This window comes from Aethalodelphis obliquidens, unplaced genomic scaffold (genome assembly GCF_003676395.1).
Source record: "Aethalodelphis obliquidens isolate GAN/ISIS:26980383/991018 unplaced genomic scaffold, ASM367639v1 scaffold13, whole genome shotgun sequence".
NCBI classification, from domain to species: Eukaryota; Metazoa; Chordata; class Mammalia; order Artiodactyla; family Delphinidae; genus Aethalodelphis; species Aethalodelphis obliquidens.
The window spans coordinates 35,135,946-35,162,795 of NW_020837957.1; the positions used below are offsets into that span (position 1 = coordinate 35,135,946).

Below are 26,850 nucleotides of genomic sequence, written 5' to 3' on the forward strand. Positions count from 1 at the left end.
GCCTTGTTGATACGGGAGCCAATGTGTCTATAATAAAACAGTCTGAATGGCCTTCACTTTAGCTTCATAGAAATTCTGGGTTTTGAGAGGACAAGTACCCTTCACCTCATTCTTTTTAAATTATTCTTGCACTTTTGTTCTTTCATATAAATTTTAGAATTGTCTTGTCAGGCTCCTTGAAAAAGTCCTGTGGGCATTTGATTGGAATTTTACTGAAACTGTATTTTCAATAATATATCTAAAGATTCTTTGAGGTTTTCTTTTTTTAACTTTTTATTTTATATTGGAGTACAGTTGATTAACAATGTTGTGTTAGTTGCAGGTGTATAACAAAGTGATTCAGTTATACATATACATGTATCTATTCTTTTTCAAATTCTTTTCCCAGTTAGGTTGTTACAGAATATTGAGCCGAGTTCTCTGTGCTATACAGTAGGTCCTTGTTGGTTATTTATTTTAAATATAGCTGTGTGTACATATCAATCCCAAACTCCCTAACTATCCCCCCCCCCACCATAAGTTCATTCTCTAAGTCTGTGAGTCTGTTTCTGTTCTGTAAATTTGTATCATTTTTTAAAGATTCCGCATGTAAGCAATATCATGCGATATTTCTCTTTGTCTGACTTACTTCACTCAGTATGACAATCTCTAGGTCCATCCATGTTGCTGCAAATGGCATTATTTCTATGTAGGTGATCATATCACCTGTGAATAATGATGGTGTTCTTTTTGTCTGTCCAGTCTTGTGTCTTTCATCTCTTTCTTGTAAAATCTGACTAGACTTCCATCATCTGTTGAAAAGAAGCCATAACTGTGGGTATTACTATCTTGTTTTGATTTTAAAAGGTCTCTTATGTTTTACCATTATTTACTGTTATTAAGAATGAACTTTGCTGTAGAGTTTTCCAGATGTCCTTAATCAAGGGAGTTTACATTTATTCCTAGGTTCATTTGCTTTTGTTTTATCATAAATAGATCTTGATTTTTTTTCAAATGCTTTTTCTTCATCTATTAATGGGATCTTAGGTTTTTGATATAACATCATAACATTTTTCTAATGTTAGAATGATATTCAGTCCCAATTTGGTCATACTGTATAGTATTTTATAAACGTTGTTGGATTTATTTGTTAATATTTTGATTGATCCTGGTGCATCTGAATTTATAAAATTTATAAATTTTTCTTCTCCATGTCATCTTTGTCTGCTTTTGTATCAGAGATTGGGTAAAGTATATGCATTCCCAGGCTTTCTCTGTTACAAAAGTGGTGGAATGTTGGGATTAGGAGACAATTGTGTTCACATCAGAGCAGCACGGTTCATATCACAGTATGCTAGTTAACTGTGTGGCCTTGTAGCAAATTGTTTAACACATGCAGCTGTAAATCAGGGTAAAAACTGTAAGTACTTCAGCAGGTTGTAAATGCATGCAGTGGCTAAGTGCTCAATAAATGTTGACTTTTTTTTATGATTTATCATATTCTAATTGGTGCTCCCTCTTTACTTAACTGTAAGATAAGTACAGTACATTATTATCATTAAGAAGAATGACATTATAATTTATCACTTCTCAGTCTCTACAATATACTTCCAATAACTTCAAGGCAGAAAATACCTTACTCTTCTTTGCTTACCTAGAGGCTTGCATATGATTTGGTACTCAGTTAATGTAGGAACTGAACCACAAGCGGAATCAAGAAGCGGGTTGTTGTTCCTGCCCTCCTCTGAAGTGAATTACGTTAGTGGCACTGTTCATTGCAGTCATGAACTTGCACTCATTCTCGGACAAGGTGGCATAACTTTGGCTTTTTTGAGCATTATATTACTGATTCTGATTCTGTCCTTTTCTACTCATCCCCAAATAAATGGTGCCTAGCAGAAGAAAAAGAGATAATACTCTACACACACACACACACACACACACACACACACACACACACACACAAACACACACACACACGAAGAACGAGAGGCTCATGGGTATCATCAATGCACCAGGGACACATTTCAAGGGACAGGCTGCAGAGAAGGCAAACCCGACCAGAGAGAAGGTGGTCGGGGCATTGCAGGGACCTCTCCTACATCTTCAGCTCTGAGTCTCCAGTTCTGGGTACGGCAGGATCCCCGAGAAAACAGAGATAAACACAGATGCTTGCACAAGCCTGCGAGACAACTGGAGATCCGACTAGAGTTGAAAGGTAGGCTTTCGGCAATCTGCGCGTTTTGCTGTGTTCAGGGCGCAAGTCTTCCAGGGACACATTTCCTTCCACGCTCCAGGGAACCTCCCCGGCCACCACCCCTCCTGCTGGACAGCTTCCCATTTGCCGGAATTTTATGGGCGCCGCCTCTTTAAGCGCCGCGCGGCGCGCATGCGCCCTGGCTGTGGGCCTGGCGAACCCGGCTTCTGCACGCAGAGCGGCTTGGTTTGGGTGGGGCGTTCCCGGAGCCGGCGCGTCCTCCGCCTTTACGCGGAGTCCAGCGACCCCGAGCGAGGACAGCGCCTTCGGAGCTGCGAGGCAGGACCCTGCGTCTCCTCTTCCTCCCGCTCGGGCCGAGGCTGAGTCGCGGTTGGCCAGGCCCCAGGACGCCCCCCATGGCGGGCCCGCGGGTCGAGGTGGACGGCAGCATCATGGAAGGGGTGAGTACCGAGCCCGAGGCCTGGCGGGTTGCGGCTGCCGTCCGGGCTGCGGCACAGAGCTTGCCCAGCTGATGTTCTCTCTCTTCTCTCCGCACCAGGGCGGGCAGATCTTGAGGGTGTCTACGGCTCTGAGCTGTCTCCTGGGCCTCCCCTTGCGGGTGCAGAAGATCCGAGCAGGCCGCAGCACGCCGGGCCTTAGGTAAGTCGGGGAGCCAGGCGGCGGGACTGGAGGTTGGAGAGCGGGCTGGGGGCTCGGGGCGGGGGACAGGCCATTGGGGGATGGGGGGCGGGTCTTGGGGCTGGGAATCTGGAGCCCGGCGGTGATGCTGGGAAGATGCGCCGGCCCCAGGGTTGAGGACTCTGCAGCCGGCCCGCAGGGGCGGCGGGACGGTGTTCCGGGCTGGGCGGTTAGGCGTAGCCGGGCTTGTGGGCCCTTGAAAGTTTCAAGGGGCAAGTTCAGAAAATAGGCCCATGTTTTCTCTATTTGGCTAGAGTTGTCTCGTTTCCTAATGAGTTATCTTTTAAACGGTTTCCCCGCCTCATCGGGCATTCCAAGTACCCGGAGAGCTCGTAGCAGCGGGCAAGGTAGATCAGGGCAGAACAGCCTCTAGGGCCGGAGGAAACCCCACTTTTTAACCAGTGCATCTTCTGCTGCCGCACGTTTTATAGTCTCATAAGGACCCTGAGATGTGTCATTCCAGCTTTCATTCAGACCTTTAGGAAGCTGTGGATACGACCAGGATTATCAGTTGTAGGAGAGGGGAAAATGTTGACAGTTGACTTTGTTTCTTCTGTCTGGGAAGCTAGGCATGCCACTATTTTTTAAGTGTCAGGTATATGCACCTGTTAGAAGAGGACCCAGGGGGAAGACAGACTGATTCCTTGTACTTTTTATATATTTCATTATAATGGATCAACTATCTCTTAGTCTTTTATCCACACTCCATGTTGAAATTATTAAAAGGCAATTACTGATATGTGTGAATAGTAATTCTCTGTCACAGCAGTAGTTTGCAGTAACCCATTTCACCAATAGGGAAATTAATTCATTAAGGCTGTGTGAGGTATTTTATTAGTTTGCTAGGGCTGCCATAACAAAATACCACAGACTAGGTGGCCTAAACAACAGAAATTTATTTTTGCACAATTCTAGAGGCTGGAAGTCCAAGATCAAGGTGCTGGTAGGGTTGGTTTCCTCTGAGGGCCATAGGGGAAGATTCTGTTTCAGGCCTCTCTCCTTGGCTTGGAGGTGACCACCCTCTTGCCCCCTCTTCCCATGCTCATCCCCCTGTGCATGCGTACCCCTGGTATGTCCTAATCTTCTCTTTTTGTAAGGACACCAGTGAGAGTGGGTTACAGCTCACCCCTGACTGCCTTTTTTAATTTAATCATCTCTTCAGAGGCCTTATTTCTAAATACAGTCACATTGTGAGGTACTTCAACATATGAATTTTAGAGGAACACAGTTCAGCCCATGCAGGTATCATAGATTATTCAGTGAAATGCAAGTGAGACTGGTGGCACTTAGATAGTTTTATTAGTTTTCCTCTTTTGCATACTTACAATTTGCAACAATATTATCAGCATATATGTTTATAGTTAAAATAACTGCTCTGGAAGGAACCCTTAAAATAATGCCTACCAGCAGGTAGTCTACGTGCATAAAAAGCCAAAAGGAAGCTCTGGCACTTACTATGGTTAGAGCTTGCTGTTTTCTTGCCATTGAAGTTTTGTAAATGTGTCATAAAAAGTGGGGATATAGGCAGTCTGAATGCACACGTTTTGATGCAGTATTATGACCTGAAGGCCTCAGCATTTATCTGGACTGGAAATGATTCGAGATTTCTGTGATGGGCAACTGGAGGGGGCAGAAATCGGCTCAACAGAAATAATGTTTACGCCAGAGAAGATCAAAGGTGGAGTCCACACAGCAGATACCAAGACAGCAGGGTATGTGTCACTTACATTCCATTTAAGTGTGGGTTTTGGAATTAGACCTGGATGCACACGCAGGTACTACCACTTACTGGACAAGTTGCTTAACCTCTTTGAAGCTTTAGTTTCCTCACTTTTAAAATGGAGATAAAACACTTACCTTTTAGGGTTAGAGACTGTGTAAAGTCTCAGATACCTAATTGCTTCCTAATTGTAGCTGTTGCTATACCTATCTAGAATTTTCTCACATGTGTAGTATAGCGTATTTGTTTCTTTAGTTTTGTTACTTAGAAAATGAATATCTGAAAACAACTGTAGTTTCATGCTCTATAGTGCTAGTAGTCTTTGTGGTATAGCATATTTAGTTCTTGGCTTACAGCAAATTATGAGCCATCTTCTACTTTTAGTCTAGGTATTTTTGTTATCTTTTAATAGATACTTATACAGCCCTATTTAGAAATTTTTATATATGATCTTGGCTTTTTCTCCCCATTGAAAACTGGATATTTAACAATTAAATTGAGCCTTTATCCCTTTCCAAGAACCCCTCCTTTTATTGATAAAACATGGAGAGCAGTTTTTGTGTTTTCTGTGTTATTGGCTGATGGTTATTGTAAGCAGCATCCTTTATCAACATCCTATCCATTTACTAGGAAATCTGGTAAAGTAAGAAATAGTACTGTAAACCCAATGCCAGTTTGTTTCAGAAATGACTGTTTCAAAAAATTATGATTTTTTTTTAGCTTAAAATGTTTAGTGATGATTGAGATTTGAATTATGATGTGAATAGACTTCTGCTAAAAGGGGCTTGCTGCTAGGCCTAAAGTGAAGTTTGCCAAATGAGAACTTTCTTAAGGGGATTAAAGCATTTTGAGATATCTTTATAGTCAGCTTATTATTTTGGGCATTCTCTGGTACAGAAGGGGGGAAAGAGTTATAGTTAATCAGCTATCTAAAAATTAACACAGAATCATAGAATTTTGAAGCTACAGGAGAGAAGATAGAAACCATGTGTTCCAACCCTTCCTCCACTTTGTGAATGAGAGAGTGAAGACCCTCTGGTGTTAAGTGATTAACCAGAGGTCATAGAGTAAGGGTCAGAGGTAGAATTAGAATCTAGGCCTTCTGGCTTCTAATCCACTAGAACGTATGGGCAGTGAGCTGAAGGTTGATAATCCAGCTCCATTCAGTAGACTCAAACTAGCTTGTTCCTAGTCAGAAAACACATCTTATTTATTTGAATTCTAACATTTTCATCCCTAACTGTGATTACAGTACCATGTGTTTTCTCATGTCTACCTTTGTCTTTGCAATTCCTTACTCTTCTAATATTATGGTTTTCTTTGGTCTTCTTAGAATCTGATTTTATTGAATGGAAGAGAGACACTTTAGCTGTGTTGGGTTTCTCAGGGAATAAACAGAAGTTCAGTAGTTGTAAACCTATGGTTTATAGTAAACTGAACATTTCCACGTTTTTTTCACTTGCTCCTAGGCTCAATTCCTGAGAACAGGGATTATATTGCATGCATTTTCTCTTATAATGCCTAACACATTATACAGTCAATAAATATTTACTGAATTAATGACATGCATTATCAGTGATAGAGACTGTCTAACTCAGTACACCTGCATCATTGCTATAAGAAAGTTAAGTAAAGGCTATCTTTTGGTATGTAGAGGCTATGTTGCGCTCCTTTTCAAGCTACAGTCTATGTATTAGTATGATTGTTTTCCCTTGACTTTGGAGAAGGGCGATAACAGCTCAATTAGAAAATCTGACCGTTTCATTTTATAAAATGCTACATATTCTATAATTATTTCTTGTGATTTCTCACATTATTTGACTATAAAGACCAAACAGAGGTGAGTTATGGTAGGGATTATCTCCTTAACAGTTTTTTCCATGTAAAATATTTGGCTATCAGTCTTTGTAAAACATTACTCTATCATACCACAGATGCCAACATGGTAGGAACTATATCTTTTTTTTTTCTTTTTTTTTTTTTTTTTTGCGCGGTACGCGGGCCTCTCACTGTTGTGGTCTCTCCCGTTGCGGAGCACAGGCTCCGGACGCGCAGGCCCAGCGGCCATGGCTTACGGGCCCAGCCGCTCCGTGCCATGTGGGATCTTCCCGGACCGGGGCACGAACCCCTGTCCCCTGCATCGGCAGGCGGACTCTCAACCACTGCGCCACCAGGGAAGCCCTTTTTTCTTTTTTTTAAACATCTTTATTGGGGTATAATTGCTTTACAATGGTGTGTTAGTTTGTGCTTTATACCAAAGAGGAACTGTATCTTAATATCTGGAATGATGCCTTGTGCATGGTGGAGACTCAGATACAATCATTAGAATATTTCTAGACCTTGATGGTTTTGAATGCATTTTCATAAACTGTTACTTTTAAGAATCCTTTTGTAAAAACGTTGTAAAGATGCTTTAATTAATTTTTTTTTTTTTTACTCCTTTGTAAGATAAAGAAAAGTGTTAGGACTTAACCTAAGATCACACAGCTAATGTATTTAGTATTGGATTCAAACCCAGATTTGCTTATCATTTAAGGCCAGTTCCTTCTACTGCGAAATACTAATCGGATGTTATCATTCAGTCACTGGAGTGTTTTTTAACTTTAAACTTGAGGGCGTGTACCTGCCTTCTCACTTGTCTGTGCTTCAGCTAATGGTGATATGTAGTTATGTCTCTCTCTTGAGACTTTAAAAAGAAAATGCAGCTAAGCCTGTTCTGCCTTCTCCTTAGGAGTGTATGCCTCTTGATGCAGGTCTCAATGCCCTGTGCTCTCTTTGCTGCTTGTCCATCAGAACTTCGTTTGAAAGGTGGAACTAATGCTGAAATGGCACCACAGATTGATTACACAGCCATGGTAAGGGCTTTTGTTGCTACTGATAAACTAAGATGATCTCACATAGTCTTCTGAATCTCCATTCTCTATTTAAATATATCCTGAGTGTTTTTGTGTACATAGCTGTTTAATTTCTTAATGGTGTCTCGTTCTGTTGTGGGAGACGATAATTATTTTAGATTGCGTGTTGTATCTTAGAACTGTGCTCATAGTGAATGCTTTAAAAAGCCTCAGTTATTGTATACATTATATTACTTGTATGTGTATGATATTACTTATATAAGTCTGTTAGTTTCTGAATACAGGGATTATGATTTGGAAGAAAAACTCAAAGTAAGAATTAAATACTATGTTTGACAGGATTGGCGAGGATGTGGAGAAATTGGAACGCTTGCACACTGTTGATGGGAATGCAAAACGGTGCAACAACTATGGAAAACAGTATGGAGGTTCCTCAAAAAAATTAAAAATACAACTACGATATAAGCCAGCAATCCCACTTCTCGGTATTATCCTAAAGAGTTGAAATCAGAATCTCCAAGAGAAATTAGCATTCCCATGTTCATTGCAACACTATTCATAATAGCCAACATGTGGAAACAACCTAAATGTCCATTGATGGATGAAAGGATAAAGAAAATGTGGTATATACATACAGTGGATTACTATTTAGCCTTAAAAAAAATACAAGAAATTCTAGAATATGTGACAACACAGTTGAACTTTGAGGACATTGTGCTAAGTGAAATGAGCCAGTCACATAAAGACAGTACTGGCATGATTCCACTTATATAAGATATCTAAAGTAGTCAAATTCATGGAATCAAAGAATGGAATGCTAGTTAGGGGAAGGGGGAAATTGGGGAGTTCATATTCATCGGACATAACTTTTCAGTACAGTAAGATAAATGAGCTCTAGAGATCTGTTGTACACATTGTAACTATAGTCAACAACATTGTGTTGTACTCTTAAAATAAATCTCATGTTAAGTATTCTTACCACAATAAAATAAAATTTTAAAAAATAATTAAATAGGGCTTCCCTGGTGGCGCTGTGGTTGAGAGTCCGCCTGCCGATGCAGGGGACGTGGGTTCGTGCCCCGGTCTGGGAAGATCCCACATGCCGCGGAGCGGTTGGGCCCGTGAGCCATGGCCGCTGGGCCTGCGCGTCCGGAGCCTGTGCTCTGCAACGGGAGAGGCCGCAACAGTGAGAGGCCCGCGTAACACACACACACAAAAAATAATAATAATAATTAAATACCATGATTTGACTATAAATTTTTAGAATGATAAAATTCAGTATTGGCATGCTTGTACAACTAGTGGGAGAGAAAAGTGGTATCATCTTTTTTTCTCCAGGTTTATTGAGGTGTGGTTATTTATACTAAAATTCACCCTTTGTAGCATACAGTTCTGTGATTTCTGATGTATGATTGTGAACCAGCCACCACAATCAAGATAGAGAATTACTGTGGATAATTCCGTTATCCCTCTTTGTAGTCAATCCCACCCCTCCACCCCTGGCAATCAGTGATCTGTTTTCTCTAATAGTTCTGCCTTTTTTTCAGAATGTCATGTAAAAGAATAATACTGTATGTAGCCTGTTGAGTCTTGTTTTTTTCCCTTAAAATACATCTGATTAGGGGGAGTAGGATGGGGGAGGGATGGATTGGTAGTTTGGAATTAGCAGATGCAAACTATTATATAATAGAATGAATAAACAACAAGGTCCTACTGTGATAGACCATAATGGAAAAGAATATGAAAAAGAATTCATATATATGTATAACTGAATCATTTTTTTAAATAAATAAATAAATTTATTTATTTATTTTATTCTTGCCTCCTTGGGTCTTTGTTGCTACACGCAGGCTTTCTCTAGTTGTGGTGAGCAGGGGCTACTTTTTGTTGTGGTGTGCAGGCTTCTCATTACGGTGGCTTCTCTCATAGCGGAGCACAGGCTCTAGGCCTGCAGGCTTCAGTAGTTATGGCATGTGGGCTCAGTAGTTGTGGCTTGCGGGCTCTAGAGCACAGGTGCAGTAGTTGTGGTGCATGGGCTTTGTTGCTCTGCGGCATGTGGGATCTTCCCGGACCACCGCGCCACCAGGGAAGTCCCATAACTGCATCATTTTGCTGTATACTAGAAATTAACACAACATTGTAAATCAACTATACTGTAATAAAATAAATTTAAAAAAATACATCTGAGGGTTTCCCTGGTGGCGCAGTGGTTGAGAATCTGTCTGTCAATGCAGGGGACACAGGTTCGAGCCCTGGTCTGGGAAGATCCCACATGCCACGGAGCAACTAGGCCCGTGAGCCACAACTACTGAGCCTGCGCGTCTGGAGCCTGTGCTCTGCAACAAGAGAGGCCGTGACAGTGAGAGGCCCGCGCACCGCGATGAAGAGTGGCCCCCGCTTGCCGCAACTAGAGAAGGCTGTCGCACAGAAACAAAGACCCAACACAGCCAAAAAATAAATAACTTAAAAAAAAATACATCTGAGAGTCATCCATGTTGCTTGTATCAGCAATAAAAGCTAAGTAGTGTTCTATTATATGGATGTTTGTTTATCAGTACCAGTTTATCCATTCATCAGTTGAAGGACATTTGGACTGTTTCCAGTTTTTGGCAAGTATGAGTAAAGCCACTATAAACACATACAGGTTTTTCTGTCTGAACATAAGTTTTTATTTGTCTTGGGTAAATACCTACAGAGGGGTTGCTCAGTTGTAATCGTAAGTTTATGTCTAACTTTATTGAGAAACTACCAAATTGTTTTGGCATACAACGTGGCTGCATTGTTTCGCATTTTCACCAGCGCTGTAGGAGAGTTTCAGCTCTTCTTCATCCTCCCCAGCGCTTGATAGTCTCAGGTTTCAGTTAAAAATTTTTTTGCCATTTTAATAGGTGGTACAGTCTTTTAAAATTCAGTTTGATAGGATGTATAATGAAAGTTAAAAGTTAATCTCTCTTCACCTAGTAATACCACTTCAAGGAAATGACCCTAATTAAATATTGCGAAATGCAGCAAAAGATAATGTTAAAGGTATTGGAGCACAGCATTATATACTATAATTATTGTTATATAATATACATAATTATGTAATAATGAAAACTTGGACAATGGTTAGGTAAATTATGCTAGAATGCCATGAAGTCGTTCAAATATTTTGTAGGAGGAATTTTATAATGTTGGGAAAATGCTTTTGTTTATAATGTTAAATGGGGAAAAATGTATAAAACGTTGTGTATGCGGTGAGATTTCAACTATATAAAAAATAACTGAGAACGCAGAATGGAATGCTATTCAACACCCCCTAATTTCTTACGGTACACAATATTGAGAAGGTTAGGAAATACTGGCCTCTGGAGTTAAAAACTGCTAGGATCAAGTTTCCTGAGTTCTGATTTTTTTTTTTTCCATTAGATAGACTTGCACAGCTCTGATTAATTAAATGTTAAACTTTTGATTTTAGCTACGTCAGTTATTTTATTTGAAAAATAGAACTAGCCTACACATTTTTATATCACTGTTTATCCATGGTGCTTCTTTACTACTTCAGTGCAGAGCACTTTTGTTTACTAAATATACTTGCTGACAATGAATATTGGTGATTAACAGTAAACTGATTTTTTCAGGTTTTCAAGCCAATTGTTGAAAAATTTGGTTTCACATTTAATTGTGACATTAAAATGAGGTAAGTTACTTATTTCTTAACCCTTTGACCCACTACTTGTGCTAAAAATAGTGGAAAAGTTAGATCTTGGAGAACTGTCATTCCGTAACCCACTTAATACGTATCTTATAGGAAGTAATAGTACTTCGTGGCTTAAAAACAGTAAGCAGCAGAGGCATGGGGACTTGAAAGGGAATTGCTACACTGAGGCCCCTTCATATCTGGAATTATCCATGCTCACCACAGACAGCATGCTCACTGTGTGCAGACAACTGGAATGGGCACTGCAGGGTCATAAAAGGGATTCTCTTCCATAGAGCAACCAGAATTATTTTTCTAAGAGACATGTTGGGCATTCAGGTTATTTCTCTGTAAGGCTTCCCTTCCCTCTGTAAGGCCACATAGTAAAAAGGCCATATTTCTTGTAGCATTTAAGTGATTTGCAATCTTATTCCAATTTACTTTTCTAGCTTTATCCTCCCTCCCCTCCATATATTCTAACTACATGATTGCTGCCATTCCCTAAACATACTTTGTGCCTTCAGACTTCCATATCTTTGTTCATGTTTTTCTTCCCCTGCTCTCCTAAAAATTGGAAATCCTACATTTTCTGAAAGTGAAACTTGTAATTTCTTATGTGAATTGTCAGTGACTGTGCCTCAGTTGGAGTTCCTCTCTACATCTCTCTTGTAGTCCTCCTTACAGCCTGGCTTGTGTCCTAGCAGATTATATGTGGAGCCCCATCTTACCAGATGGGGAGTTCTTTGTGGATAAGAGCATTGTCATTCTCATCTGTGTGTTCTCAGCATCTCTTATAGAATAAGTGACACTAAATATTTGAATTGAAATTTTATTAGTGGTTCAGCTACTAAGTATTCATCATATATTTATTGAGCACCTACTATGTGCCAGACATTGTTTTAGGCACTGGAATATAGCAGGAACAAAATAGACCAAGCTCCTACCATCAAGTAACTTAAGTCTAAAACAGCACTGTTAAATAGAACTTTCTGTACTGAGGGAAATGTTCCTTATCTGTCCAGGATGGTAGTCACTTGATACATATGACTATTGAGCACTTGAAATGTGGCTAGTAGGATTGGGGAGTTAAGTTTTAAATTTTATTAAATTTAAATTTAAATAGAGAATTCCCAGGTGGTCCAGTGGTTAGGACTCTGCACTTTCACTGCTGAGGGTGTGGGTTCAATCCCTGGTTGGGGAACTAAGATCCTGCAAGCTGTGTGTCCTAAATAAATAAATAAATAGATTAATTAATTAATTAATATTCATTTATTCACACATAGCTTGAGTCTACCATATTGGACAACACAGATCTAAAACATTATTTGGAAGTTTCAAACATGAATTATAGTTGGATATCACGCACATGTTGTTTTATTGTAAATATTGAACTTTATTTTTGTCGTGCAATCAGTTTATGTAAGTATTCATGATAATTTTCATAGGGGCTACTATCCAAAAGGAGGTGGTGAAGTGATTATCCGAATGTCGCCAGTTAAACAGTTGAACCCAATAAATTTAACTGACCGTGGCTCTGTGACTAAGATATATGGAAGAGCTTTTGTTGCTGGTGTCTTGCCATTTAAAGTAAGCTATCTATTTACTTTACTGTATACCTGAAACTAACACAACATTGTAAATCAACTATACTCCAATAAAAATTAAAAAAAAATAAAATAATAAAAAAGTTGTCTAGATGATATTAGAAGTGTATGTATGTCTTGATAAGTATTATATCATCTAAATTTTGAAATTATTGAAAGAACTTAATTTTAAATAAATCTTTTCATTAAAAATGTTTCTTAAAATTCTGTGTTCTCTACTGTTGAAAATTGTGTTTTTATAAGATGCATGTAAAAGTTATTAATTATATGTCTTTGAAGGCTTGAAAGCAATTGTCAAAATAATCATTAATTTATTTTATTCTATTTTTTTGTCTTGCCAAAATAGGTAGCAAAAGATATGGCAGCGGCAGCCGTAAGATGCATCAGAAAGGAGATTAGGGATCTATATGTTAACATCCAGCCTGTTCAGGAAACTAAAGACCAAGCTTTTGGCAATGGAAATGGAATAATGTGAGACAATATACTTTTTCCTAGATGTTGGTTGAGAGAGCCCTGAAATAATTATTCTGTTTTAATTAAAGATTTGTCATTTTTGTTTGTTTGTTTAAATTTGTAGTTTTAAGAAGATATATTTTTAAGGGCATTCCTACCTAAAACAACAGTATGATGAATTATGATGATTATTTTATTCTGAATTTCTTTTCTGAGGATGGTTTACCTTTTATTACATTATAAGAGCCTTTTTGTTTATATAGCGAACTTAAATGTTTAAGCTAATCAGAAGTTAGCCTTTGGGCTTCCCTGGTGGCGCAGTGGTTGAGAGTCTGCCTGCCGATGCAGGGGACACGGGTTCGTGCCCCAGTCTGGGAAGATCCCACATGCCACGGAGCGGCTGGGCCCGTGAGCCGTGGCCGTTGAGCCTGCGCGTCTGGAGCCTGTGCTCAGCAAACAGGAGAGGTCACAACAGTGAGAGGCCCGCGTACCGCAAAAAAAAAAAAAAAAAAAAAAAAAAAAGAAGTTAGCCTTTGAAGATGATCCTAAGAGAAATATTTCCAGTTGGTTTTCTATATCTCAAATGTGAAATCAGTTTACAAGTAAATATAAGATACGGCAAAGATCTATTTAAAAAAGAAATATAGTATATTAATCCATTTAGTAGTTATTGATTTATGTGTTATAAAAATGCTTTAATTAATATTTTTGAAGAATAAAAGTATCTTTTGTGGATATTTAAATTTAAGCTTTCTTTTTCAGATTTTCTATTAAAGGGTTTAAAGTAAATGCATTTTCTTTGTATGATAATACTATCTAAAAACTATAAAACAAAACCAAACATCTCTGTAGAAAGACCTTTTCATTTAAGATAATGAGTGCAGTATGCCTTTGAAATGGTACCCTTTAGTGCTGATGACAAGACTTCTGGGAGGGCCATTCCTTACCTATGAGTGGATTAGAATCTAGTGTGACTTCTTGTCCAAAGTGCTGAAAGATACTCATACCCTGATGAAGATGGAGAATGCTAATCATGCTGCTCTCTGTATGAAGACTTTCACTTTTGTAATATACTAGCCAGATCTAATTCTGCTTATTTAATAGTCACTGTTCTCTTGTGTTGTATTTGCATGTAATTTTGGAATATTTATAGCATAGATAGTAATACTTTTTTTTCCCTATACAGCATTATTGCTGAGACATCCACTGGCTGTTTGTTCGCTGGATCATCGCTTGGTAAACGAGGTATAGCTAAATGAAGGGGGTCCATTGTTCTCAGTGCTACTGTACAATTCTTTAATTATCTGTCAGGATTAGGATGTTGTAGAATGATGGATAACAAGTTTGAAAGGATATGGTTAACTGATTCTATTTCAGAGTCAATTAAATTTTCAGTCTTCCCCCCAACTTTATGCTTTTAAAATTTTCAAACTTATAGAGAAGGTGAATGATTAGTGAATATCCATACACTAGATTCACCGGTTATGAACGTTTAGCTACGTGTTGTGTGTGTTTCTGAACCATCTCTATGCAAGTTGCAGGTACCAAGTCTCACCCCTGAATACTGCAGCGTGTCCATCCAAAGAATAGTATTTGCATAATCACATTACCATTTTTATACCCAAAGAATCTATTATATATGTATTTTTTTTTAAGATTTTTTTTTTGATGTGGACCATTTTTAAAGTCTCTATTGAATTTGTTACAATATTGCTTCTGTTTTTATTTTTTGGCTTTTTGGCAGTGAGGCATGTGGGATCTTAGCTCCCTGACCAGGGATTGATCCCGCACCCCCTGCATTGGAAGGTGAAGTCTTAACCACTGGACTGCCAGGGAAGTCCCCTGTTATATTCAGACATAACCAGATACCTCCAAAATATTCTTTAGAGCAGAATGGGGTTTTTTGTTTGCTTGTTTGTTTGTTTTTGAGCACACACAGCATTTGTTTGTCATGTCTGTTTAGTTTTTTTTTTTTTTAAACCACAGAATAGTCTCTTCACCTTTTTTTCCTTTCATGATATTTACATTTTGAAAAGTCCAGGCCATTTTCTCATAGGATTTTCCATAATTTGAATTTGTCTGATTATCTCATGATTAGATTTATTCAGGTTAAACATTTTTAGTGAGAATATTGCACAGGTGACTTTGTGTACCTTCTATTGTATCACATCAGGGTGCATGTAATGTCAGTATACCCTTTATCAGTACAGCTCACTGATCACTTGGTTAAGGTGGTGTTCTCCAGGTATGTCTGCTATAAAGGTTCCTTATTTATTTATTTATCTACCTACCTATCTGTCTGTCTGCCTGCCTGTCTCTACCATGCTTCGCAGCATGTGGGATCTTAGTTCCTCGACCAGGGATTGAACCCGTGCCCCTTGCAGTAGAAGCATGGAGCTCTAGCCACTGGACCACCAGGGAATTCCCCCTTTTCCCATTATAATTAATAAATACTCTGGGATAATACTTTGACACCATCTGATCATCCTGTCTCAATACAACTTTCATCCAGTGGTTTTAGTATCTGTTGATGGTTCTTCCCTGTATCAGTTATTACAGTGTTGATTTCAAAATACTGAATGTTTTTGTGAAAGGGAAATTTCTGTAGTATTTGGTATATTTGGGAGAGTAGATACATGTAGGCATCTGTTGGTTAGTATTTAAAGTTACTTTTGCCATTGAGGCAACTTCTAATTGAACTTTTCACTGTGTGGCAGTTGATTGCTGTATTCCTACTTTGTAGCATCTTTAAAAGATGCTTACCCTCGCTATGCCATTTAACCACATTATTACTGCTGAATAGAAAACTTCAGGTAATTTTAGTCTGCTTAGTTGGTTGATCTAGATACAGTTGGGTGTCAAATCTAACCAGTGTTAATAGAATAGGTAAAATCAACACCTTTGGTTGACTGGACATAAATGAATTCTGTTTAAAACTGTGCTGTTCAATGTGTGGTTGGCGGACAGGTAGCATATGGGTATCATCTGAGAGTTTGCTGAAAATACCAATTTTGGGGCCCACCTCATGTATCAGATCAGAATCTTTGAGAGTGGGGTCCAGGAATCTGTTCGAACAAGCTCTCTAAGGTATTATAAAATTTGAGAAATAGTGATCAAAAACATATATTTAGTGTATACTCATTACTTGTTAGGTGCAGTGAGGAATCAGCATGGATCAGCGAGCCGCTACATGCAATGTCTTTAAGCCTTGAGAGGGCAAAGATAATGCAAAATATAAAGCAGAGACTAGGACCCTATGTTACAAGTAGTAAGTGCTTGGCAGGCATTGGGTGGAATGTGAGTTTAGTTTGTTTGTATTATCGTTGGGTACCAAGATGTGCCAGGTACTATGTATGAAGGATTCAGAAGTAAGAGTCACCATTTCTGTCTCCTGGCTTAGTCTGGCAGAGGAGACAGACCAGTGCTGTGATTGTTCTATCCCCAGGGCACCATAGGAGCACAGGAGAAGAACAACTTATTCTTTGGGGGCTGATTGACCCCAAATCTGTCTTGTGCCATTCAGTGATCCTCCCGTGGGTTCTGTAGATAAGTAGAAGTTAGCCAGATAGAAAAGTGAGAGCTAAGGAAGAAGGACAAAGGAAAGTGCTGACATAAAAGTGTAGTTCTGTGTTTGGGCAACTAGAACCATATGTGATGAGTACAGGATCTGGGTCAATGCAGAGAATGAGGTTAGAGAGGTCAACAGATAGTTGAAGGGCTTTATAGGCCTTATAAAGGAGTTTGGATTTCATCCTGAAAACATAAAGATTTTAAGGAGGGATGTAATTCCAGGTCTTTGGAAGTTAGTCTGATAGCTGTGTAGAGGATTAGAGGAAAACCATAGTGGAGGCAGGAAGACAAGAGTCTGTTAACAGCAATCCAGGTCAGAAATGGTGAGGACCTACACCAAGGAAATGCAGGGACTGAGTCTAGAGAGATGAGTACTGATATAAGGGTATTTAGGAGGGTGAATAGACAATTTGGTGATTAGCTGGAAATGGGGGGTGAGGGATGCAGTGTAATGACCTTCTAGATTTCTAACTTGGGTAACTGGAAGTACTTAAAACTTGTGAATATGGGAGGTAGAGTTAGTTTGCCAGGGTAGAAGATAGTTTTGGATATGTTGTATTGACATCATAAAGGGACCGTTACTCTGTTAAGAGCAGTACTTGGAATTAACTTTACTGACAGCCCTGAAAACGTTTCTTTCCTAATATTCCATAAACTTTTTTTTTCACTTTGTCATATGAGAGTTTTTACTTTGAAGTTGTCTTTGGACAACACTCATGTAGAATGCACAGTACTTATTTTTAGACTTATAGTGGTAGGAGGGAATAGAGGATAGAGCAGCAACACTTACTGAGGTTGCCTGACTCCTTCTGGTGCCTGCCCTTGTTTCCTGTCAGGCACTTAAGTCAAAGGAGATGTCATTAGCAATTGCAAAGACCTTGGGGTCTTCTCTCTTAGTCTAGGTAGTCTATATATTAAGCATCTCAGAGAATGTCATGGATCCCAATATCCAGATCCCCTTTTTATTTCTGATTTAAATTAACTAGAAAATTACTAGACTCTGAATCCTAATGTTTAAGCGTTATTATCAGAAGCAACATTGGCTGGTTGTGCACACCACCATATGTATTAGAAGCAGTAGGTTGTAACTAGTCATGTTTTTGTCATTGTCTCAGTTACTAAAACTATTTTGACCTTAGTTTCCTTATCTATTGAGTGAGAGAGTTAGCCTGAAGAATATCTGAAATCCTTCCAGTTATAACATTCTTTAATCCTGTTGCAAAGGTGAGGTTTGTTTGTGTTTTTTTTTTTTTTTTGAGAGAATCTTGCAGTTTTAGATGGAGGCAGTGTATTATAACAGAGAGCACTAAACTGAGAGCAAGAAGACCTAAGTTTTGGTCCTATGTCTGTCATTATCTTACATGGTGACTGCGCTTTCCTTACCTGAAAAATGAGATTGGACCATTATCTATGTATAAGAATCCCTTCCAACTTTATATGATTGCTATATGTACAGAATGTATTTGTGTTTACATAGTTGAATATCTGTGTATTCGTTGATTTCTCATCTTTCAGTTAGTGTTCTTTACTATGGGACAAATCAATTTGCTAAGATGAATTATGACTCTGGTTTATCAATCCTATTTCTTATGTATGGAAACTGCCTAGCTTGTAGTAAGCACTTTTTTTCCTCCTTCAGTATATGTGGTAATTCATGGCATCTCTCTGATGCTATAATCAGTCCTTTAGCTTTCTCTGTTCAGCCTGATAACTATTTTATAGTTTTGTCCTTTTAATAAGCTAGAAGACACCCCGAATCATTGAATATTCATTTTAATTTGTTATAAACCATCAAAATTGAGACCATTTTAAGAAACCTCTAGAATATCAGAAGAGTATTTGTCAGAAAAGCCTTAAGTTTTCAGAAGAAACTAGGATTTTGCTCTTTTGTTTAGAACATAATACTAATAAGAAAAATTCTCATAATTACTTCATTTTGTTCAGTTGCCACAGACCGCTAGTAATAGGTGGTAATTATGTTAGATCCATTCATACCATTATTCGCTCTCAAGGCAGCTGGGTAGGAAGGAATGTGAATGGTTCTGAGAAATACTTTGCCCCTACACAGAGAAACCTTAGTGTGTCTACTGCTCTCTGATACTATTGATACAAAGCCAGGAATTCCTTCCTTCTCCTTCACATCCTCCATGCAAATTTTAGCCATTCTTCAAGGTCTCACCTAAGTCCTTCATGTTCCATGAAACCTTCTCAAGTTATTCTAGAACCTATAATTTCCTTTTCTGAAATCTCATTGGATATATAGTTTATACCATAGAGCTTAGCACTTATCCTCAAATACTCTTATATATGAGTATTTTCTGATGTCTCCTTAGCAAAGGAACCAGTTTCTATCACTTAGTATGGTACACACATAGTAGGTACTCAATATTAACTATTTTTATTAATAGCTTATTATAAACCAGTCTTGGTAATAGAAGCTTTATAAATATTATCTCTAATTTTAGCAAGTTTGCAACTTAGGAATTATCATCTCCATCTCCATCTGGAAGAAGAAATGGAAAAGGCAAAGTGGTTTACCCAAGAAGTCAAGATTCATACATATTCCAAACCACTTCATTCAGTCATGTAAATACTTGCCTGATTGATGTTGTGAAGATAGTTTAATTTGTTATATTATTATAATAATTGCTGTAAGGGAAAAAATGGTTAAAATTTGATTTCCCCTATTCTGGTAAATTTTATCAAGACATACATATAGTCAAATGAATTTCCAAATATAAAATAAAAAATAACTACATTCTCATTTTTCAAAGGACATTTTCATTTGTAGCCAAGGTTTCATTTAGTTTAAAGTAAATAAAAAGAATCATTTGACATTCCACTACTTCTGATGGACTTATTTTGTATTCAGCATTGTACCAAATACTTGTGGTACGTGTAGAGAAGTAGGAAGTAGAACATGGGAATAAATTTTCTGACTTACTTTCAAAGTTAGGTGATACCGGCAAATTCCCTGGTGGTCCAGTGGTTAGGACTCCGTGCTCTCACTGCCAGGGGACAGGTTTAATCCCTGGTCGGGGAACTAAGTTGCTGTAAGCTGCGTGGCACAGTAAATAAATAAATAAATAGTTCAAATCTTAAAGGAATAAAACTTTATGATATTTGATCTGAGAATTTTTATCTGTTCTTCCTTAGATGAAAATTATCTGACTTTAAAAAAAAATCCTTTAATTCTAATGGAATCGGCTGCCGACTAATTGTAGCATATATGAATTGCAAATTTAAAATTTTGAAATCAAGGTGTAGTGTTATAGGGTCATAACTTAGTTGTAAATTGGTTTTATAATTAGTACTTCTTTTTTTTTTCTTTGGCCACGCCGTGTGGCATTCGGGATCTTACTTCTCTGACCAGGGATAGAACCCGTGCCCCCTGCAGTGGAAGCACGGAGTCTTAACCACTGGACCTCCAGGGAAGTCCCCCTATAATTAGTACTTCTTAAACAGGGCCAAAGCAGCCTGTTTTTTCTTCCACTTGTGCATTTAATAAAATATTTGCATATGCTAAGCTCTCAGAAGATTAAATATACATGAAGATCTTATCCTAAAGGTTGCATTGGGTGAGTTCAGAGGCCTAAAAGATATTACACCAGTGCTAACTGGGATATATTAAACTTTTTGCCTCTTAGTAATTAATTTAGTTTTTTTTACATTGTGCCTGTTGTAGGTGTTAATGCAGACAAGGTTGGAATTGAAGCTGCTGAAATGCTGTTAGCAAATCTTAGACATGGCGGTGCTGTGGATGAGTATCTGCAAGACCAGGTAATGACACTTTTAGGATAAAAACCATCAAGCCTATTAGATTCAAATATTGGGCAATTAGATTGAATATAAATTTTAGTCACTGACTTTCAGACACTGATTGGTATGTCCTAGTTCAATCCATTTTTTAGGTATTTTTCTGGAATTTATATACCATAAATTTCAGTTCTCATCTTACTTGACCTGGCTACGGCATTTGGCACAATCGAGCACTCCTTCCTTCTTGAAATACTTTCTTCGCTTGCTTTCTGAAATACTGTTATTATCTTTGTATCTCGCTAACCTTACATTCTAGTCTCTTTGCAAGTTTGTTATTGTTTTTTGCCTCTTCTCAGCTTGTAAATTTTGGAGAGCCCTTGGCTTAGGCTCTTTTGTTTATCTGTATTCAGTCCCTCAGTTATTTTGTACAGTCTCATGGCTTTAGTACCATCTGTATGCTGACAGCTCCTAAATTTATATCACTAGCCCAGACCTTTCTCCTTAACTGCATGCTCATAATATTTCTTATGCCTGTCAACATCTCTGCTTGGATGTGTCATACACCTCTCAAACTTAATATATCTACTCACATTGAGAAGTGCTAGTGAATATTTCCAAATACAGTCTTTTTATGGTGCACTGTCTTGATAGATTTTCCTTTCTACCATAGTTTTTTCTCCTTAGTAGCAAATCAGATGTCTGTGTTTAGAAATGTATTACTCAAGATTTCTTGACCAGTTTCTTAAGACAGTTTTCCTTATTTCTAGTCTCTTCCTTCTTACTAGTCTACACTCCAGTAATTCTGTATTAGTGTATTTATTTATGTGTTAAAATGTTGTAATTCTAGAGTATGGAAGAAACTTTCATATTATATATAATAGCTTGCAAAGATAGTTGGTCTGATTAAATTTATTAACTTTTAACTCTATATTCTTAAACATTAATTTTAAAAATCTATATTGAGGTCTGCTACTAAGCATTTCTGTGCTATACCACAAACTTTTGGTAACACAGGTTTTGTATCATCTTAAGACTTTTGGAAACCTAAAGAAATAGAAATTCTTTTTTAGCTATGTTGATTTCTAGTATCAATAGTATTTTCATATGGAAAGCAGTAGAATTTTAACCCCAAATATTAGTAAATGTGTGAGAATTTTCTTCTTGTTCTTTTTTTAACAGCTGATCATTTTCATGGCATTAGCCAGTGGAATTTCCAGAATAAAAACAGGACCAGTTACACTCCATACCCAAACGGCTATACATTTTGCTGAACAACTAGCAAAGGTGAGTATTCTATCAGAAAGAGTAATTGATGTTCATTTTGGCCAATTTGGAGTCACATTTTAATCAACAGAAAACTTAATAGTAATTGTAATTGCTCTCATTCGGTGAACACTTCCTATGTGGCAGGCACTGAGCTCGCTCAGCAGTGAAGCTGAGTTGTCTCACTCTGCATGACCATTTTAGGTGGCTATTTATTATTAATCCCATTTTACTTATGAGTCTAGTGAGGCAGAGGAATTAATTGCTCAAGATAGTTTCTTAGTGGCAGGACTGAGCTTTGAGCAAACTGGGAGAGCATACATCTAAGCTCATGTGTGGTAGGTACTGCCTTCCAGTAAGTGAAGATGTTTTAATGGGAACTATAAAATCAAATCACAAGGGGTTTGCAGTGGGCTATAAACTTAAATTATTTATATAAAAATTTTAAATGTTTTATTTTATTTTCTTGTGATTTTATTGGGGTAGACTAGAGTATTTGCTGGACTTCTAACACTTACCAGTCCTTTCAGCTTCAGAAAAGTAGATTTGTAATTTTTTTTTTTTTTAATTTGGCTGCACTGCATGGCTTGTGGGATCTTAGTTCCCCGACTAGGGATCGAACCCGGGCCCTCGCAGTGAAAGCACTGAGTCTTAACCACTGGACCACCAGGGAATTCCCTAGATTTATAATTTAGAAAATAGAGGAAAAAAGCTGTCCCTAACTCCCCCTTGCCAGTAAAACCACTCTTGACGTTTAGGTATTCTCCTCCTCTCTTAAAATTGTTTCTCTTTGCATTTTTTTGCAGTTAATGCATACAGCTTCATTTCTTGCTTTTTTCAGTAATGTGTGGCATATTTCCATTTTGCCATAGTCTTTATAATGTAATTTTGTAAAATACTATGAAATTTATAACTCAGAATTTTATGAAGGAAGGTGCTGACCTTAAGTATTTTAAAAAGTTATAAAAATAATGTATAGTAGTATTAAGAAATTAAGCATTACAGAGGTGTACCAAGCTCAAAGCCACGGTTGCCCTACTCCTAACATGTTATTTGTATGATTCTTAATAATATGTACTTTTTTTGTTGTTATTAGAAAGGATAGGTAGATTTTGGTTAAATTGTGGGAAAAGGCTTGATAGGAGGCAAAGGCAAATTATATTTGATGTCAAAAGATAGTTAATTGTATTTTTTATTATTCTACTTATGCTGTATTTTGTAACTACTATTTGTCTCCCCACGTAGACTGTGATCTCCTTGATAGCAGAGACAAGGCTGTATTCATTCTTTTCTTTTTTTTTAAATAGATTTATTTATTTAATTAATTAATTTTTTGCTGCATTGGGTCTTCGTTGCTGCACATGGGCTTTTTCTAGTTGGGGCGAGCGGGGCTACTCTTCATTGCGGTACACAGGCTTCTCATTGCGGTGGCTTCTCTTGTTGAGGAGCATGAGCTCTAGGCGTGTGGGCTTTGGTAGTTGTAGCATGCAGGCTCAGTAGTTGTGGTTCGTGAGCTCTAGAGCACAGGCTCAGTAGTTGTGGCACATGGGCTTAGTTGCTCCACGTCATGTGGGATCTTCCCGGACCAGGGATCGAACCTGTGTCCCCTACATTGGCAGGCAGATTCTTAACCACTGTGCCACCATGGAAGCCCTGTATTCATTCTTTCTACAGTACTTTGCACATAGTAGACACTCACATGTTATTTGAAGTGAATACACAGTGGAAAGTGCCGTGAACTGGAATTTTTAGCTCTGGTTTCTTGTTCAGCTTTGTTGTGTTTTAACTCAGTGATTTGGGGCAAAGGTGCTTCATCATTCTGTGTCTCAGTGCAGATAATTCATCAGTGAGGTCAGAGAGTGTGCTGTAGTCCCTATGGCTCCTTCCAACTCTAAATTTTTGTAGTTTTTCAGTAGGTTTATATATAGGCTAGAAATGATTTCCATAATTGTTACCTGTGTTTCATATTTATATAGTGCTTATAATTTGAGAAAAATATATATACTGTATAAATTGTTTGTCTAGCTCAGAATTCAGATTCAGTGTTTATTCATTCAACAGTAATTTTCAGTGTCCAGTGTGTCAGCGCACTGCCACATAATACTGAAACTGGAATAATTTGTAAATATTACAGTTCAACAGGGCTTCGGAGTAGTGGTTTTCAAATTGTATTTCAGAGAATCAAAAGGTTTTAGGCATACTTGAAATCCCTTTGTCACAAATTCAGTCAGCCTACTTAGTTGTTTTGATTTTGATTCAGTTTTCTTAGAATGAATACATTTGCTTTTTAAAAACCCATGTTTCCACAAATAATGATAGAGGTCAAATGTTTCAAAGCCAAACTTGAATTAGTTAAGTGAAAAATACGTTAAGCCCAATAAAGATGAATGAAGATGTTAATTGTTACCTCCCTCTACCTTTCTGCTCTGAACTAGGTATTTTAAATAGTATATTTAGGGAATTAAATTAGCAAGAAAATTTGAGGGAATTAAAGGGTATTTCTGTACTTGACAAGATAAAAGAAGTATAAATGCTTCAGTGCCATGTTTTAGAAAAATTTTAGGAAGTAGGTAGTAGAGATGCATTATTATTAACAGTTGAGATTTAAAAATTTATATTTGCTTAAGCTGTACTCCTGGGGGGTTCTGATTCAGTGGGTATGGAGTAGGGCCCAGGCTGTATATTCTGACAGAACTCCACAGGTATGTATACATCTGAACAAGGACCATCCTTCTGGAACAGAATATTTTATATATAGGCCATTGAATTTCTCATGAGTCATTTGATCTTTGTATCTCTAGCTTCAATAAAATGAGTTTGGTATTAACTACTGCCTATTTAAGCTGGAGTTGTGGGCTCGTCCCTCTATCGCTTTTCATATTATTTATATACTAAATGCTCTTCTGGTTTCAGGCTAAATTTACTGTGAAGAAATCAGAAGATGAAGAAGATGCTTCTAAAGATACTTACATTATTGAGTGCCAAGGAATCGGGATGACAAATCCAAATCTATAGGGTATTTGCCTCTTAAATGATACCTCAATGATGTATTGCACTAATCATTTCATAAATATTATATAGAACAATGAATAAGCAGTAACTTATTAAAGGACCTGACTTAAATTTAGAGATGAAATACAGAAAGTTCTAGATTTGCTGAGACTGCTTCGTCCTATTAATCTCACTTTGACTGTCTTCTGAGATAGATAGGGACAGCGAAGTTTAAGAGTTGGTGAATATGTATGATAGCTGATTTCAGTATTAAAGTATTGAAATAAAATATTCTTTTCACCTGAAGTGTGTTTTTATTTTTGATATAGTGTATTAAGTTATGGATGTAGATTTGATCTGTAATTTGTGTATGATTCTAATCACTACTAGAATCTCATGTAAAATTTAATGAGACAACTTTGTACACATGTACTTGCTGTGTCAACAATAACATTTAATAAGCATTGTCTTATTATATGTATCTTCTTTCTAGTGGGTATTTGGTAGATATTGATTTTGAATCTGTTGAATATGTTGTGAAAGCCAAACAATGAGAATTGCAAATTTTCAACCCTAGTAAATTTGGCCAAATCAGCCCCAGGTAGGTTTTTGTTTGGCTTATAGTATTAAAAAAATAATTGCCTTTAGAACAGAATTCTTTTCATTACTCTCTATTGTCTTACACCTAGCCTGTTCCACATTTAGATTACTTCCTGGTCCCTGTAGGCAGTTGAGGTTGTGACTCAAATGAAACTAGTTTTATGTAACAGCTAAATATGCCATATTGTAGTATAGTGAGGAATTCATTCAGACTTAGTTCTGTCTTGGACTTAATCTGGTAATGATTAAAACGTAGTACAAGATTGGGATTGACATATATACACTAATATGTATAAAATCGTTAACTAATAAGAACCTGATATATAAAAAAATAAAATAAAATTCAAAAACCACCCAAACAAACAAAAAAAACATAGTACAAGATACAGATCCAGAAGATGATATTATAAAACATTCAGAAAGTACAGAATTAGTCTGTATAAAAAGGTGTAATGAAAATAACTACTCCACGTACATAATCGTAATTCTTGTCAGTGATTTCTGTGGCCTTGGACAGTTGAGTTCAGTTTGTTTTAAATATGATGATGATAGTATTGCTTGCTATTTGTATTTTCAGGGAGTAAATTTTATAAGTTAATTTCTATAATACATAAGGCATGAAATGTCTTTCTATTTTAGAGTCAAACTATACTTTTAGTATAGCTGTTGGAGGGGCTGTGATAAGTTTGGGGGTTTTAAGACTAGTGATGATATCTGCTGCTTCTGATGAGGCGTGTGGCAGTGTTAATGAGGTAGGTTGGAATGCAGAGATTGGGAATTTTGGAGCAAGAGATTTAAGGTCAACAGTGTACATGATGGGTTTATGATTAATCTTGGCTTGGGTGTGTCACTACTGTTAGTCTCAGCTTGGGTAAAATAAAGGTGGGACTACTGCAAAGAAATTTTTGTGAAGTTCTTGAAGAAGATGTTTATTTTCCTCAAACAAAATTGTACTTCTGTTCCTACTTCTATACCTGAAATTGTATTGATATTTCAGTATGCGTCTTCATTTTTTAATAACGACCTAATCCAAGTAATTCTGTTGATTGGACCCTATGTGCACAATGGGTACATTTAATATTTTGATATTCTTTAAAAATATTCTTTAGTGACTTTCAAGCAAGGGTATTCATACCACTTGAGTTTCACAGAGCCTTCCCATGAACTTCAAGTTTTCAGATGTCAGTAGTTTTTAGAGAATATGTTTCCAAATTTCTCTACTTAAATATGTACTTCTTTCTAAAATAGAGTTGCTGGCAGTCAAAGTAGGACTTTGCAGTTTCTCCTTTTTAGCTTCTCTTTCACAATCTCCATTTTTCCTCTCTACAAAAGGAAAGCTTATTTTTTACCCAGTCTAATTTTCCTATGGTGTATTCCCCTGGAATATAAGAAAATCTCAAAGGCACCAAATAAAGGGACAAACTGAAATATTAGTCTCTGAAAAGTCTTCTCAAACTAAGAGATAAACCTGTACCTTATTA

At 37.4% G+C, this 26,850-nt stretch overlaps 1 protein-coding gene across 3 annotated transcripts; it reads left to right on the plus strand.

Moving 5' to 3' along the window:
• Positions 1 to 1,909: 1,909 nt before the first annotated feature.
• RTCA (RNA 3'-terminal phosphate cyclase) lies at positions 1,910 to 25,075 on the plus strand. 3 transcript variants are annotated; one of them, XM_027114472.1, is made up of 11 exons: positions 1,937 to 2,637; positions 2,736 to 2,836; positions 4,444 to 4,587; positions 7,327 to 7,450; positions 11,071 to 11,129; positions 12,575 to 12,716; positions 13,080 to 13,204; positions 14,373 to 14,431; positions 20,442 to 20,536; positions 21,695 to 21,799; positions 24,692 to 25,075. In XM_027114472.1, the coding sequence occupies exons 1-11, from the start codon at positions 2,593 to 2,595 to the stop codon at positions 24,791 to 24,793; spliced, it is 1,101 nt and encodes a 366-aa protein (XP_026970273.1). In that variant the 5' UTR covers positions 1,937 to 2,592; the 3' UTR covers positions 24,794 to 25,075. The 3 variants fall into 3 exon arrangements, with proteins under 3 accessions (XP_026970275.1, XP_026970273.1, XP_026970274.1); XM_027114473.1 differs by having other exon boundaries at positions 1,941 to 2,637; positions 4,429 to 4,587; XM_027114474.1 differs by lacking the exons at positions 11,071 to 11,129; positions 12,575 to 12,716 and having other exon boundaries at positions 1,910 to 2,637.
• The last annotated feature ends 1,775 nt before the right edge of the window (positions 25,076 to 26,850 follow it).

Bases quoted from the DNA above. Each gene is read 5' to 3' on its own strand.
- RTCA (XM_027114472.1), top strand. From the start codon at position 2,593: ATGGCGGGCCCGCGGGTCGAGGTGGACGGCAGCATCATGGAAGGG. The intron at 2,638-2,735 runs GTGAGTACCGAG...TCTCCGCACCAG, and splicing joins ACGGCAGCATCATGGAAGGG to GGCGGGCAGATCTTGAGGGT. The intron at 7,451-11,070 runs GTAAGGGCTTTT...TGATTTTTTCAG, and splicing joins AGATTGATTACACAGCCATG to GTTTTCAAGCCAATTGTTGA.